The following is a 17,674-nucleotide window of genomic DNA, read 5'->3' as shown; positions in this document are numbered from 1 at the left end:
TCCACCACCACCATGTCCACCACCATGACCACGTCCACCACCACATCCACCACCACCACGTCCAACACCACAACATCCAACACAACCATGTCCACCACTACCACCATGTCCACCACCATGTCCACCACCACTAGGTCCACCACCATGTCCATCACAACGTCCACCACCAAGACCACCACCACGTCCACCACCACCACCACATCCACCACCACCACATCCACCACCACCACCACGTCCACCATGTCCACCACCACCACGTCCACCACATCCTCCACCACGTCCACCACCACCATGTCCACCACCACCACGTTCACCACCACCACCACGTCCACCACCACCATGTCCACCACCACCACCACATTCACCACCACCACATCCACCACCACCGCGTCCACCACCACGTCCACCACCACATCCGCCACCACAACCACCACAATCATGTCAACCACCACCATGTCCACCACCACCACATCCACCACCACCACATCCACCTCCACCACCACGTCCACCACATCCACCACTACATCCACCACCACGTCCACCACCACCACCACGTCTACCACATCCACCACCACCATATCCACCACCATCACATCCACCACGTCCTCCACCACCACCACGTCAACCACCACCACGCCCACCACCACATCCACCACCACCATGTCCACCATCATGTCCACCACCACGTCCACCACCACCATGTCCACAACCACCACCACCACCATGTCCACCATGTCCACCACCACCACGTCCACCACCACCACCAGCACGTCCACCACCACCACATCCACCACCACGTCCACCACCACCATGTCCACCACCACATCCACCACCACCACCACATCCACCACCACCCATAGCAGGTAAAGTGTCACTGGAGGGCAGGGGTAATAGGAGTGTCAGCCCCAGCTGTACATGGGACATTTAAGGATGCATTGGGTGCGAGAAGACGGGAATAGGGGATAGAAGTATTACACCAGACCCACAATACATTTTGAAGAGGCGCAATGTCACAGGGGCTTCTGTAAAAGCACTTGCAGCATCTCTACCTCACAGTGGCATACCTGCACAAGCCACTGACTCAAAACAAGCATTGGCATAGCCAATAGGTCTCGCCTTTGGGACCTTAGAAGTGTTTAGCCATGCAACACTTGATGTTTTTGCACCAAGGATATTGTGCTGGATAACTAAACACTTTTAAGGTCCCAAAGGCGAGACCTATTGGCTATGCCAATGCTTGTTGGAAAAAGGTCATGAGTATAAACATCTTTGTCCTTGCAGGAGAGTTTTTATGTATTTGTGTGCCTGTCTGGGTTTATTCTAACAGTGATATCAACAGTTTGAACCTTTGGTCATGTTTGGCCATGGACTCGTGCTATTCTTGCTGCCAATGTCACTGGCCAACCCTCGGCCGAGATTGTGAGACACACTAATCTATTGTGTTCCGCTTCTGGGATGTGCGCCAGATTTTGTTTCACTATTTGTATTAGGAGATATTTCCGGATACCAGATCACAATTTGGGCAAGATAGGGTATACAGCCCATGTTCCGCAGAAAGTTCTATGTTATTTAAGTTCTATGTTATCTCTGACGCAGGAGACCTGATATAAAACTGTATAAAAGGTCCTTCCATTTTAACAGTTGTAGGCAGACACAGCAGAACACCATACCTCCAGGATGAAGTTCTTTCTGCTGGTGGTTCTGACACTGGGGCATCAGGCAGGTAGGCCAATGAAAATTGTGTCAATGTGCGAAACACATCCCTGTGGAATTTAGGGCTTTAGATCTTTATACAGAACTTTTTACTCTGCGTTTGAAATGTATCTGATAAGATGACTCACTTTCTTCTTGAACCTGTGGCTTTCGGTATCCTATACCTTTGATAAATATATGCCGGCCATAGAGTGAGAGTAAGCCGGTAAAGGACAGACCTCTGGCGTCACTTAGAAAGGGAGACTATGGGAGTAACAAGTAATAGAAGCATCCTTCCTGTGGTAGAAACTAGCTCCGACTATAATAATCACTAGTTAATGTTATCAAATACAATCAGTAGGTGCATAAATTCTCGGGGTTCAGGAATCGCAGACCAAAGGAGATAGTTCAGGTACTTATGAGACAACATAAACTAAGCACAAACTGGATACGGTATGGCTAGACAAGCTCAGCTCTGGAGCTCTCTCATACCATTGATCCATCTCCTGGTCCTACCTATTTTCATCAGTTTCCTTTTGAGAAATGATATGATAGACTGCAAATTGTCACTTAAAGAATGATGCAATTATACCATGGGCAATTTGGTGACTGTCAAACTATCCATTCTCTAAAACACTTCGGCTCACATGTCATTTTCATCTACTGCTGATTTTTTTTAGATAAGGTGTTAGCCAAGACGTTTTGATATTGCTAAAAGTATGCGCTGAATGTCCTTATGGAGCTTTCAGCTAGCGCTCTTCATCGATTGGTATGCTATAATGTCATTCACGTTTTTGATACGACCACTACGCTCTACAGCATGGAGCAATGGGTCTGCCCACCTTAGCCCTTGGCTAACTTCATTGTGAGGGATGGCATTTTTACTATTTCACAAGGAGCACATCCACAAACAAAGCAGTTCCATTAAATGCCAAAAAAAAAGGCTGGCGGCCAACAACAAACCTATTGACTTTGCTAATGCTTGTTTACATTTGTGGAGGGAACTCCTAATGATATCCAAGAATTCTTGGTAAAATAAATTCGACCGAGTTGCCCCTTGTTTAATAAATGTTCCGGTTTCAGTTGATAAGTGGTTGAAAGTCCTTGTGGGACAAGTTGGCTGTGCACAAAAAGAATCAACGTATTGTATTTTCTATGGTGATAACGTTAAAGAAGCAGTTCCCATTTGCCAAGCTCAAACTTAATGAAGTAGAGCGAGTTATGTTACATTGTTCTCCCCGAAAGTCTTCTTTGGACGCAAACACACCAGCAACTATATGATCATGCCTGCAGTAAACTCAAAAAGAACGTACAAATTAAGGGTAGCCTACATTTTCCCAACACATAAGGCAACCATTTATAAATCCAGTATGTCTTGTTTTTGCAATCTGGTCCAATGATTAATTTTCAGTTTTTTTCATTTCAAGCAGATGCTACAAAAAAATAAAAAGACAAAAAGGAAATGTACCATCACCTGAACGAGGCTGTATTATAATTTTAACAAAAATATTGATTAAAAAAAAAACATCCATGAATGGAGCGGTTTTGCTTGAGATGTTTTCTAAACAAGAAGCTTTTCAATTGTGCCACAAATTTTTTGTTTTTATACGTTAAGGACAGAAAAATAAATTGCCACCCAACCATTTACTCAAAAGCAATTAGCTACAATGTTGCCTTGATACTTAAACAGTTTACAAGCTAAACTTTAGAAAGGACTGCAAGCAAAACAAACAGCAGCCATTTGAAGTTAATATAAAAACGTCAAATAAAAAAAGCACACTTTGAACCAGCTGTGCAACCGAAGAGAATGGAACTATTTTTGGCGAGGTGTAACAGATTTGCTAAAACTTTGTGAATTCCCTCAAAGTGAAGGGAGCGGATGGGTATATTGGGCTGAGCCATTGCCTAACCCAGAGGTCTTTGAACTTTTGTGCTCTGAGACCCCTTAAGTAAAAAATGTTGAAATCGGGATCCCTCCAAAATTTAATGGCAAGATTTGGGGGAACAGAAGAGGCAGAGGTGATCGCAGGTGGGTCTTCTCAGTAAAACCTTTTCTACAGCTCTTAATCTATATTAATTACAAGACTTCTGAAAGAGCCAATATATAGAACAGAATCAGAAATTGACCAAAAATGCTATGCCTCTTAAGTGGGGTGTTATGAGCCCGTCACTCTCCTGGGCCCCAATGCAACTGCTTCGCTAATGATGGCAGCAGCCAGGGTTGGCCTTTTCTCAGACAGCGCCCTGGATGAAACTAAATTTGGCACCACTTCCGATTCTTCTCCTCCACCCCTTCCCCATCTGCCCCTCCCATTGGTGGTCCTAGTAGGGGTCCTGTTTGTGCTTATAGGTCACGTCCTGCTCAATATCTCAGAGCAGTGACTGACCTGTGAACACACATTTGCCTCTTGTCCCTTTACCTAAACCGCCTATTTAGTTTTTAGACTGGAAGTGATTCCATGGGATGGTGAAGGGAGGAGGAATGGGGTGTGAGATATAGGGGATCAGAGGAAGGCTAAGGAAAATAAAGAAAACAAAGTTTTATAGCCAGCCTGGTGGTAATAAACTGAACTGGCAGCCTGGAATGGAAGCATTATTCAAGGAAGCTCACAAGGTCGGCTGCATGTGCGGCCTTCTGAATCTAACTGTCCCGGGCGTGGGTCCAGCTCACCCATGCCAAAAGCCATCCATGGCTGCAGCCCTGAACAGCAGGCTGTCCCTTTGCCTCTTAGCCCCCCTTCCTCACTATATCGGGCCACCATACCTGGTCATCACCCACCATACCTGGTCATCACTCCAGTATTGAAACAGACTCCCTTTCCTGATCAGAAAGAAATAAGATCCCATGTGTTGCTCCCTCCTTGCAGTAAAGGTCCCCTCTGTCCTAAAGCTAGCATGGAAAATGAGGCCGCATGCCCACCCCATGCCCCTTTTGTTATGTAAGAAAATTGTAATTGTGATGCAGCGGGCCTCTCACACACCTGGGTACCAGTGCCAATGCACTTACTTCATTAACGAAAGCTATTGCCTGGCAAAGCAGCAGTCGCCTTATCAACTTTTTAAAAAAACAGGATCCCCATATTGCATCATCTCCCTCTCTGCCACCTCTTTCTGAGGCTCAGCTAATGTGTCTCCTCTGCTTCACTTTTCCCCTCCCTTGGACCATAGGTCCAAAGCCCAAAGCAAACCTGGTGCAGAAAAGGTGCAGCTGGCCCTAAAGGAAGCAAGGAAAGATAGTAAAACAGCCATGATTGTGGTTTAGTTGGTTCCTCAATCCTCTGGGTTGCAGTGGCACTGCACCTGTGGAACCAGTGTAAATTACAGCCTTTCGAAGCAAGTTGTTTCCTCTGCCCATTCCACTGGCCCATTACTCCTAGGCCCGAGGCCCAGCATAGGTAATTTGCTCCTTTGTATAAAGAAAAGCTGGAAAATGTCCCACATTTAGCCTCTTGGTCTTGTTCCCTGCACAGTGCAGGTTACCTGTCATCTAATGCAAGCAAGAAAACTGGGCCCAAACCCCTTTTTGCTAATAATACAGTCAAATTTTGGGTGCAGGGATCACTCACACGCCTGGCCTGTGTCGCTGCACTAATGGCAGTGATTGTCCTTTAAAGAAATAAGCCACAATTTCTACCCACCTTCCTCAGATCACCCCCTGAGAAAGCTGTCTCTGTCCATTTATAAATGAAAAAATAACCCCCACATAGCACCCCCTACTCTGAGCCATCTCTTCGACACTATGCATAGATCTTGCTCTTATCCTGTTTCTCCTGGGACATAACTCTAAGGCCCCAGTTGGCTGGACTAACAGGGCTTGGGTCTCAAGTCAATACAAATCTGTTGGTCTCCTTTCTGCCATCACCCCCCTCGATTCACTTGGAAGGTCATCTGGACAGAGATCCAGTAGGTGGGCTCTATGGGGAGCAACATGCCCATGCTTTTTTAATTGTACATACTTTTTTGTTTAAAAAAAAACTGACCCTAAATGGTTAATGTAGATCTTGGTGAAAGTGAAAGGAGGGCAGGTGGGAGATGGTTTGGGGGCTCTGGTGCTGTGGAGCTGAAGAAGTGAAAAAGAGCTGAAACAGGTCTCCTTACCAGGGTGCCTGCTACCTAAGAGGAATGTAAATGTGTGCATTTGGTTAATCAGCAGATAAAAAGGTTGCTTGGGACACAGTCTAGGCATTAATCGGAGGAGTCAGGTGATTTTTTACGGTGACAAAGGTTTATTCTTTTTGAGAATGAAAGCAAGGGTGTAATCAGCGGAGTTCCAAAAAACGTACTTTTAACGGGCACTATAAACATACTTGGACTATGCACAGTCTACCTATTACTAAAATATATACTTTAAAAGCACTTGTTTTATCTTAAACAATAAATCAGTTTGTGGCACTCTATTTTATACTGTATATAAGACAATTTTAAAATAATGACTTACATATTCACAGTGCTTTTTGTTACAGGATGGGATCTCGCAGCACTATGAATACACTAGTCGCTATTCCCCACTGCACCAATAAGAATTCAGATCTTTAGCTCTTTGATCCCATATACAGACATCTGCAGCATTCACATTAGCCAACTGAAGTTTCATGATGTGAAAGAATACATGTTCCACTGTTTGTTTAACTTGCCATTAAGGTTTGTGCTTTTTATATGCAGTTAACTGAAAGTGAAAAAACAATAAGTCACAGAATATTTGGTTCTTTTTAGGTAAGCCTTTGACCCCACCACTACTGCATGGATGACAGTGCTCTACTTTTTTAGCACTTCAACCCTGCATGTAAATAAAGGCAGCCTGGAAAACTAATTTACAAGTATTTACAGTGTCATTTGTGCTCCCCTGCGAATACATCCGCCCTCCCACAGGGGGCTACATCCCACAGTTTGAAGACCTCTGCCCTATGCTGTGGTCGTTGGAAGCAAACTGTGAGTGACCATTTAGCAGACCAATGGGTCAAGTCAACTGACCAAAACCTCTTCTTTGTGTGTATATTACATACGATTTCTTTGGGGGGAAAACAATAGTCTGGCAACACAGCTGAAGCTATCTCAAAAGCCAGACCTAAAAAGCAGACGTGTGTCATTTCTGCACTACTGTTATTATTTAGGGTCCACTTTGTAAATGTAGTTTGAAAAACACATTTGGCCGTAACTTTGTTCGTTTCATTTTGGGGGATTATTTTCCTGAATACTCTTGAACAATGTGGAAGGCCCATTGGATGTCACCCCCTCTTTCAACCCTCTTCCTTTTTTTACGGTGAATGACTTTTTAAAACGTTCTCACCGTTTCCTGCGTGTTTTATTATTTACAGTTTTAACAGAGGCCTCTTTCTACCTCAATTGACTATAGCACATTTTGAAGGGAGAATTATTAATTTGCAATTCTTTTTTCAAAAAACACCACTCTCGTTGCGGAAATGCATCATCAATGAAAGTGTTCCACAATATTATTTTGTCAATGTTTCTACAAAAGTAAGCCCAGCAACATTTTTAACCTCAGTAACAATGCCCCGTAATTTGATGTTGTAATACCACATTCTGGAAATACTGGTACCATTGGCGCAGTTGTACTAAACAGCTTCAGACTTATGCTTCTGAATGGAAGGTTAATACAATATAATGTATTTCTTCCTATAATGAAAAAACCTAAAATGTTGCCTCTCTCTCTCTGCACTTTTCTGTCAGCTGCTCATGCACTAACTCAAAGAAATCCCGAGCTAAATGAATTTCCTTTGGGCACTACAAATACATAAGAAGCTGTGCTCTGCTCTGCACCGAGCCAGCGCAGCCGTTCATGATACAACCTCTGAAGTGGTAATGCCACATCTAGCATCATCAGTACCTTTTGTTCTTTAGTGAGCTTGGCATTACTGCACCATTCAGGTTCTGTTACTAATCCTGAGTGGAAACGTTAATAGGTAACAGTGATAGTTACTGACTCTATGAGTGATTTGATTCCATAGCTATGGGACCAGTTGTCTTACCCGTCATTTCTGCTTGCAGCTGCCTACCCGACAAAGGTTGAAGATATCAATGATGTAGTCAATGGCTACAACTGCGCCAGGGGCAGCGTGCCCTGGCAGGTCTACTTCATGTACAATGGAGGTCGCTGGTGCGGAGGTTCTCTGATCAATCAGTACTGGATCGTATCTGCCGCCCATTGCTATCAGACGTGAGTGTTTCTCTTCTCCTGTACAATATATCAGTTGTAAAAATATGCCGACTTGAACCATTGAATGATGGCCATTGCCCAATGATCTCACTCACTTTTGATGTCCTTGGGTTCAGAGGTGAAAGGTGGGAGGTGGATCCTCTGGGTTCTTCTGGTGAGGAGGGAAGTGATCCATCTGAGCCCATCCTCTTGGAGGCCAATGTGGTGGAGTCTTTCGATCAGTGTGTGGTGGGATATGGTGTAGAAGGCTGCTGAGAGGTCAAAGAGGATCAACGCTGCTGTTTGTTGATCTGGGGAGCAAAAGAGATATTTTGTTGTGCCCTGGGGAGGATCATACTTCCAATTGCCTTTTGAGAAGGAAACTGCTTGTTAGGATTTGAGTGCTTGTTTCATACAAGTGAAGACAGCTAGGATGGAAGAGCAAAAAGGTGGATAAATGGAAAGGTGAGAGGATGGATGCAATCGCAAAAGGGTCAAAGGTAAAGGGTGAATGAGTGGACAGATAAGAAATTGAAAGATGGGGAATATGAAAGGACGGGTGTGTGAATGCATGGATAGATAGATATATGGACATATTGAGGGATAGATGGATGATTCAAGTGTGAGGGTAACTTTCCTAAGAGTAGGGTTTGCTTGCCTGATGCTCGGCGTGTGAGAAGAGGTATGGTTCAAGTGAGGGGTATTTACATTTTCTGGCTACCTCTTTGTTGATATCCATTTCTTACACTTGGGCGATTCCACAGATTAAGTAAATTTGTATTTCCAAAAGCATGCAGAGGAAATTTAGTCGGAAATGGGATATGATCTGAATAAGATGGCTCATGTAAGTGTTAAATACTGCTCTGGCCTTTGGACTGTCTTGGTGAACCCTGCATTCGATGTGTTTCAGAGCCGATGATGATGATGATCCCATTTAATTTGTTGAATGTAGTCTGAATGGAGCAAATAAAATGATTGTCCAATTATCGAGCCCACTTTTCTAGAAACTCAAATGATCACAGAGGATCTTGTGGTCTACTGCCCAATGGACAACAGAAAGTTGAAATAAAACAAAATCTCCATTTTGCAAACGTTGAAGGAGAAGAGCAACTATTCGCTGATGTCAGCAGTTGGGGTTTCTGTGCCCTTACAGGTTAGGAGGCTGATTGCCCGTCGTGTAGTAGTCTATTCATGTTAATATAACTTGTGCCTGGCAGGTGACCTGGCTCGCTGGTATTTTGTTTTGAAAGGTCAGATCCTAGATGGGTATCTAGTGCGCCTTTCCAAGGGGTGAGCAGTTGATTTGTTCAGCATAGTGATCAGTAGAACTTTCTTAGGCTCATTGGGACTATTCCTGGTGGAATGAGACATGTATGACTCTTATGATACCTACTTCAATATGTAGACATATGGTCGTCTACGACCTGTCGTAAGAAAGAGCGCAACAGTGTTAACGTTTACAGTGTGACCACAGTCTTGCAAATTGTTTATGTAAAAATGTTATACAGCATTCTCTCTGTCACTCCTTCCCTCCTTCCTGTCCTCATTTAAAATTGGTCAAGAAATTTGCAGTAACACCACGAGGTGGTAATACAATTTTTCTGCATTTAAAGCTGCAAACTAGCACCTATTTTGCTCTTGTGAATGTGCGTGGCTTTCCTATGCTGTGATGGGGCATCACCACATGTGAAAGGCGATAATATAAGTTCACTTGATGTTGCAAAAGGTGTATTAAACGTGCAGTCTGCAGTTTCTGCACAATTGCATGACTGCACATCCCCAATAGGTCTAAACGAGCTATCCGATCAATCCATCCTTTGTCTTCCACTCTGTCTCTATCTCTTTTTTAATTAACTAATTTTCCATCCATGTTTTCCTTGCTAGGGCCAACACCTTGGTAGCCTACCTTGGTGAGTATGACACGACTTACACCGAAAGCACAGAACAAGCCATACAAGTTTCTAGAGTCATCAAGCATCCGAACTACAACTCCCAGACTCAAAATAACGACATCATGATGGTCAAGCTGTCCAAGCCGGCACAGTACACCCACTTCGTCTCTCCAATTGCACTGCCAACCAGCTGTGCAGCAGCTGGTACCTGGTGCCTCACATCTGGGTGGGGAAATACAGTGCCTGATTCAGGTAAAATGGCACAAATCCACTATTCTACGTGTGCAATCAGATGTATAGTATACATGTTTGTCTGTCTCATTGTACACTTTGCAATCAACAAATTCAAAAATGATGCTGGAATTAAATGGCAATGTCCTTCAGTGCAGTTGGCTGTATGTCTCAAAGCTGACTGTAGAACTGGAATTTCAGAAGATGCGAGGAAGTTGCTGTAAGTTGATTTTTGCTTTGCATTCTCGTTTCTGTCGTTTTATTTTACAGTTATAAATGCACAAGAGTGTGTGACACCTGACATGGGACAACTGGAGGTACCTGGGGTCATGTAAACAGTCTAGCTGTGGAAGAACAGAAATGCAACCAGTTCAAGCAGTGGTCTTTTTATTGCTGCACCCCTCATGTAAACAAAAATCGCTGTGGTGCCCCAAAATGACAACAATGTTTTTTCGCAACGAATCTATCTAATTTGTATTTCTAAATATATTTAGGAAGTCAAACATTGCAGTTGTGTTCAGTCATCCCTTTTAAAAATGAGATCGGATACATGGTCGCCAACATGCTGTGGGCAGTCTGGTCTCCCTAGTGTCAACCAATCCATAGTGCGATCTTTTATCCGGAATGTGGGGGAGGGCCTTAGAGGCTCATTCAGAGCTCCTCTCCCTTTGACACCCACTCCCAGCCAGGACATGAGTGACAAAAGATGTCACACTGTTTTGACCATGGTGCTCATCTTAGCCAATGCCTTGCACCGACCCGTGATCCGTTTAGGCACCCCAGGGAGGCCACCCCCAGTTTTGAACACCTCTCCATTAAAGGTAACACTGGTGGGAAATCCTAGCTTGAGATGCGAACATCACGGTCATCATTATGTCATCTGGAACATGCACATTTTACTTCGCATAGTATCCCTTGGTAAGAGATGGCAGCTGCACTTTACTGCAGCCATATGACATAAGCAGCACTTTGAGAAAGTGTCTAATGGATTTTCTGAAAAAGCACGCGTTATTTCCAAGTATAAGTACCAATACAAAGGTACTGTGGTATCTGACCCTTGAATGACCTCTGTTAGTGCTTTCACTGCTGAGCTGGTGAAGCCACAGAGTACAGTTCACGTATCTACTGCCTATGCATGCCGGGGTGAAGGGAGGAGATGCATGGGTGTCGTTGCGCCTTTAATACTTCTGATGAAGCTGAAAAGTGAATGTATCCGACCTGCTTCCGGCAGCAGGCAGCGAGGTGGACTCCTTTGCGGAAGGAGAAGGGGGATGGGAGCACACTGCTACCTCCCAGCACAGTTCGCCCCTTTGCATCCTGGTACATGCAGTTCAATTTTAAATGCTTACTTGACATTTTGCAGAGTGTCTCACCAAAGTTGGTGCAGGTTAGTGCTGTTAATCTCTAGCTTCTGTTCCTTTGCGGAAGGAGCCAGATGTGTGATGCATAGAGCTGCTTCCTGTCGAGGTATTCCTCTCCCTTGCGCACATCTACGTTGAATGAATAACGATGATGTCATTGATTTCTTTGAGGCTTTATTATAGCGCATGTGGGGCCTTGCAACCGCGTCAGAGTGCTTACAGCAAACGTGGAGACAGCGAAAGTATGTTCTAAAGATGTTGGTGCTAATTCGTGAGAGTATTTTTTCAAAGTGGACCTAAAATGCAGTGATCTAGTGGTTGTACAGCCCTTTGTGGACATGCATAAAGAATTATTGCCACTCAGTTTTCCTTGCACCACAGGCTCTAATAGTGAGCCTGCAGGGCTCTGGCCTCTTAATGACTTTTGTCTTGTCAGTTTAAGGATAGTCAGTCGAGGGAGATCACTATTAGGCAACTAGTCACCTTGTAGTGTCAAACGATGATTGTTGCATAGGGTCATCCCAGGTTCAAAATGCATAAAGTGAGGTAAAGTTTAGGCACTGATGACATAGGCGCTCGGCAGCAGGCGAAGCATGGTAAGTCTGTGCCATCTGTGGTGCAATCCTGCTGACCCCCAAAGTCAAAGAAAACAATGATCTTCTGGAAAACAAAGCTGTGTCTCTTTCCAGGCAGCATAGATTTATGATGCCACCAGGATGCAATACATCAGAGCCTTTATTTGCAGTTACAGGCACCTGAGGCTGAAGGTGGTTGGACCTGTTGTTGGTGTACCTCCTTGTTGGCAGTGTGCCCATTCTGAACCTCATGTACAATGATCTTTTTACCTCTGGAAATAACTGGTCCAAGTACATTTCATACCAGGCAGAGGGATTAGTTTCCTGGAAGCGTCTGCATGAGTTACTGCTTTGCCGAGGGCTTTTAAATGAATAGCAAGCTTGGGTTTAGTCCATATTGGGATTCAATGCAAGGTCTGTTTAAGTGCTAGATGGGCTTCAACATTGTGCATGTCCAATTTCAGCCTTAATACAGCCATAGCACTGCACGTAAAGGGCGGGGTCTATTGATCTTCATTTGCATTTGTAAAACAGCACTTGCACATTGACTAGTGATTGTTTCACTTTTTACAACCTGTTTGGCCAAGAACAACTTCTCGTCAAATCTAATCACCAGCTAATCATAATAGTCAACGTGATCTAGGGCTCTGCCTTAGATTTTAAATATGTTTTTTGAATTTCACCTTGGATTTAATATAATACATTTATTTTTTTGAGTGTTAATCCCCAGATTTTTGTACATGCAATAATTTTCGCAATCTCTCAGTAGCTTGTGTATAGATGTTCGGTACAGGCCAATAACACAGCATCTTTGGCAAAAAAAACTATTGAACAAAATCGCACCAAAACAACAACAATAAGGGGAAATGGAGATATGAATTTTTCCAGTTTTTAATAAAAATAGTACAATAAAGCATTGAGAGCCAACCGTGGTCATCTGGCTGCGCTTGACCAGGATCAAAGGCACAATTTAGAGCTGACAGCTATGGAAACTAGATTTGACCTGGTCAGAACTTTTACCCTCTATCTCAACCACTGAAATGGAACTCAAAAATCCTCAGCTGGGCAATGCACTAGGCTGTGGCTGTAAGGGGCTCCACAAAGCTGGATAGCCATCAGATAAGGTCCTAGTGAAGCCGTTGGCTTTTGGAGGGAAAGCTCAGAGTTTGAAAAATTAAAAATTCATGCCTCAGGTGGTCCATATATTTTTGTGACCTTCGCCCAGTGAAGATTTCCGCGTTTCAGATGTAGTCAATTTTTTGGAGCTTGGATTCTTACATCAGGACTGGATACCCTGTCCACAAAGTCCAGCTGAATCAGATTTGCCATTGAGGAAAAGCTCAGAGCAGGAGAAAGCTAAATCTTTGACCGAGCAGCAGCTCACCTTTTTCGGATTGACTTGGTAGGTTTGTCCCTGACCTGGGAGGTCTTTGGAGCCAAAATGTTTCTAAGTCCCAGGTGGTTTAGGAGGTTAGGGGGAGTACAATGAGACACAGTCAAAGGTCCCAGGACATCAGGAACAACACTTGGGGATCAAGTCTCACTCCAGCAGAAGCCCTCAGCAGGATCCAGTGCAGTTCCAGTTGGAACTGGTCAGTTGGGCCCCTCAGTAAATGGGGCTTCTTGCCGCTTTTTGAAGTCATTTAGATTAACAGGTGGTCAGTCAACTGACCCCCAGAGTCCACATTTTGTCCTCAGAACAAAAAGGAGAGCAGGTCCAGTTCTTCAGGGTTCTTCTCAGGTCTCCAACAATAGTTTCAGTCCTCTCCTGATCTTCCATAGATCCAATAATGTTCTCAGGAGGGCACTGGGGATACCAGATTTATGCCTGACATCAGCCGGGTGATACAGGTGATTTCCTGTTCCTCCCTATCCTATGGGGTTAAAGATCCCTGGAACTGGTGCCCGCCTGACTGGGGAGCACAGAAGAGCCCTGCCCATGTGTCAGCTAACATTGTCCTGTGACATGGTAGGTCTCTTTGAAATTAAATAGGTTCCTGGGGACAGCCTAGATGGTCATCCTGCCAGTGAAACGGAAACAACTTGCCACACCCAAGACTTTTTTCTGCTCTGGGAGCAGGTTTTGCACTTCTTCAAGGGGGCTATCAACCACCAGTTGAAGCTCATGCAAATGGTCATCTGGAGGTTTAGGCAGAGAAAAGGTTACTGTCTAAAAGTACCTTTGCCTTAATAGTTATCACAAATTCGATTTTACCATTATATTGAATTTTGAATGATTATTAAAAAGAGTCTTTGAATTATATTTTTAGCTGTTTCCTAACGGCAATTAGCATTATGAACTGTACTCTTGTAGCCCAGGATTTTGCTTTGGAACAGCCAGCTTTGCTACAGCGAAAACAGCTTTCATGGTCTTTTCACTGTAAGGACATGTGTGACAGTAATTTTCTACATGTCCCACTTTTAAATACCATGCACCACTCCTTAGGGCTTGTAAGGCCTATATAGGCGTGACTTATTCATACTAAAAGGGAAAGTTTAGATCATTCAAAAAGATTTATGTGGACAGGTCACAGTTGCAATTTAAAACTGCATAGCTAGTCTACAATGGTAGGCTTGCAGTCATGTTTGCACTGACACTGTAGTGGGTGGCAAGATGTGTGCTGAGGCCACTAGTGACATTTTGCACACAGGCCATGGGAATACTTGGTACCATATATTAGGGACTTAAATATACCTATTACGAGAATTGCAACATGCTTTAGGAGACAGAACACTTGAAATGAGGCCTGGATTAGCTGAGTTCAAGAGCACAGACTAAATAAAAACAGCACAATCCATTCACAAAAAATGGGGGCAATCATGCAAAAAAGGAGGTATTTTCCTACAATCATCCACAGAGGTGAATGTTGGTGTTTTGGGTTTAGAGGGGAGTGTGTTATTAATTACACACCATTTATAGCACTCAGTGTCCTTTGTTTCCTTAAAATGGGAAACACAGGAGCTTTGATAAATGTCCAGTCAATGCTTCAACATGCTAGCCTTTTCTCTCTCAACACTGCTAATTAAGATTAACTTTAGTATCATAGTAGACAGCTCATAAGTTCTTGCCAGATTGGTTTCATTCAGGTGTCTTTCTCTAAACCTCAGGTATAAAGATACAGAGAACTTATCCAAGAAGGTTTTTATCATGTAATTTAAAACACCATATATCAATAGTGTTGCAAGTACAGCAAGCATTGGCAAAGTTGTTACTGGGGTCTCTGAAGGGGGGACAAATGGGGCCCCATTTATGGACACACTGATGAATAGGTCAAATACAGGGCTCTCACTTTGAAGAATGTGTGACTTCAAAGGGACCCCACACGGTGTACCTCCATGGGGCCTTCCACAGATAACCAATAGGGTCCTACATTAGGAAAACTAATTGCAAGTATTTCTGAATTCCTCCCTAATCACAAGATGTGTACATGAGTGAAAGATATCTGGAATGCATGGGGCATGGAGCTGCACTTAACAGGAATTGCTGGTCCTGACGAATGCCACAGACCCCACAGGGTTCAATAGACAGAACAATGTCAACCTGACAATGCAGAATTAATTGTTCTCCAGGAATCAACCTTTTCATTTGTAATCGCCTCCTGGGTATTCACCTTAGTAGAGATATTCTTGAGACACAAAGGGGATCTATGCCATGTGCAAGTGCTTCCCCGAGGTAGGAAGCCCATTTGTCATTATAATGATTCTTGATGAGTGAAGAGGTCCGAGGATGAATCATGGTTCCTGGGTAGGTGCATGAGGGCTCTCCTTACAAAATTTTGAATTTCCTTTTGCTGCTGGACAGAGAAACTGGACACTACATGATGCACCTAAAAGAGGAAAAGTTCCTATGTTTAACATATCCTAGCCTCATCCACATCAGCTCCGTCCTGGAAAGTTTTGGGGTGATCCGTCAAGTGGGGAGTGAATAAAAAAGGGGGTCACAAAACTTATTTTATCCATTCATTTTTCAATAGTGATAGCGCAAAAACTGCTGAATGGAATTACACAAAATTTTGCAGAAGGGTATCTCTTGATCCAAAAATCATGATTTTGGTGTAAATTCATTCAGTAGTTATTGAGAAATTAAGGCTTAAAATGTATAAATATTTCAGATCCTAACATAACATCTTATTTGATGACACCATATCAATAAAGATGTTGGGGCAGCCATTTTAGGACTCAGGAATTGAGTAGCTTGTCCTAGAATTAAGTTAAAAAAATGATTGCTCAGGGTGGTGGCCCCTCTGGGCCCCCCAATTTTTTTTTTAATGATGCCACAAATATGTGGAGGCTCTAAGGAGTGGGTGAGGTGGGTGGCACATTGCTTTATTTTTGGGAGGGGTTATTTGTCCCTCCTCCCTAAGTCACTATGGGGCTCTGGGAACCCCTTCCTTTGGGGTTGGCTTTATTATTAGGGGAGAGGTCATGCAGCTCAACTTCCCAAGATTCTCACCTAGCCCAGTGGACCTCATCCCCTGGGGCCATTTTCAATTTGAGGGGAAGGGAGCATACCTTGCCCGCACTCTTCCGAACAGATAACACAACTTTACTCCCACCCGGGCGAGAGCATTGCAAAAAAACTGCTCCGTTCTGGGTGGGAGCAAAGTGAGTGAGCCAGCTCCCGCCAGCACCACTATGGCTGCTAGCTGGGGAGCCAGCAAGGTTTGTGGGGGCTTTGGGGCTTCCCCGTGGCCCCAACAAATAGGAACATGTGGGTGCCCTGGGTGGGCATTGGGTCACACACTTTTGAATAAAACAATTCCACCTCCACCCCAGTGGTGGCTGGGGAGCTTGCAGGGGCCACAGGGGCCGAAGGGGCTTTGGGGCTGCACCAACAGCTCCCAATGATTTTAGTAATGTGGGAACTCCAGGTCGCCTTGGATCATCCACTTTTGAAAGACAATGCTCCCTGCTGCAGGCACTTGATATGGGTGCCTGCTGGAGAGTCAGCCAGGGCCACGGGGCACTAGGGCTCCTCTCGCAGCCCCAATAATGTTGGTAGTATGCGTGGCCCAGGTGGGCACCAGGGCACTCAGTTTACAAAAAGAATTGCAAAGGAATATTAAATAAGCCACAGGAGCTGCTAATCTATTATTCATTGTTTTTTTGAGTAGAGAAGTAATGTCTTGTGGACAATTAGTGTTGGTCCAAAGATCTCTCGCTTTGCCAAACAGAATTTCATTTTTGTCTACATGGTGAGGGAGCGAGTAATAGTTACTTTAGGGCACAAATTGTAGTTACTGGCTGAGCAGGATGTCTGAAGGGTAAAAAGGCCCCCTGGTCCCAATCAGCAAGCTCTGTTTTTTAAAATTGGATTCAAGGGACTCTTGCGAGAGTCCCTTGAACCCAACCGTCCAGCGAAGCAAATCATTTTTAAGCTTATTATCTCCAAAACGGATCTACACCAAATCATAAAGGCACGCTTTCATTTGAAGTATGGTGGTCCTTAGGACTCGCGGTGGTGGTCCGACCACTGCCACGACTGCTGCTCCACCCACATTATTTTGAGTGTGGCGGTCTGACCGCCAACGGATCTACCTCCGCCAGGATTTCACGGTGGAGGCGCAGTGGAAGGGGGCAGCAATATGGTGGTGCCGTTGCAGCACAGCTGAACATATTACGAGTTGTTTGTCCACCGCCTATTTCATGGGTTGAGCCTGCCATGAAAAGGGGGGCATACAGGCAACTAAGGGGACCATAAGACTGTCCCCTGTCACTCATGGACCTGTGGTTGCATGCGGGGGCACATATCATGCCACCTTGGAATTG

The 17,674-nt window shown here is 44.3% G+C and overlaps 1 protein-coding gene across 1 annotated transcript in view; it reads left to right on the top strand.

The window, feature by feature from the left end:
- The first annotated feature begins 1,616 nt into the window (after positions 1-1,616).
- Positions 1,617-17,674, top strand: part of LOC146817641 (trypsin-like) — a 28,178-nt gene continuing 12,120 nt past the window's right edge. The window contains exons 1-3 of the mRNA XM_085611102.1: positions 1,617-1,723; positions 7,699-7,867; positions 9,731-9,990. Of these exons, the coding sequence (XP_085467228.1) occupies positions 1,678-1,723; positions 7,699-7,867; positions 9,731-9,990 (475 nt within the window). The 5' untranslated portion in view covers positions 1,617-1,677. The remainder of the gene's footprint in view (positions 1,724-7,698; positions 7,868-9,730; positions 9,991-17,674) is intronic.

This window comes from Triturus cristatus, chromosome 6, assembly GCF_964204655.1.
Source record: "Triturus cristatus chromosome 6, aTriCri1.1, whole genome shotgun sequence".
Lineage (NCBI taxonomy): Eukaryota > Metazoa > Chordata > Amphibia > Caudata > Salamandridae > Triturus > Triturus cristatus.
The sequence above is the reverse complement of the archived record's forward strand: the minus strand, read 5'-3'. Positions and strand labels throughout refer to the sequence as shown.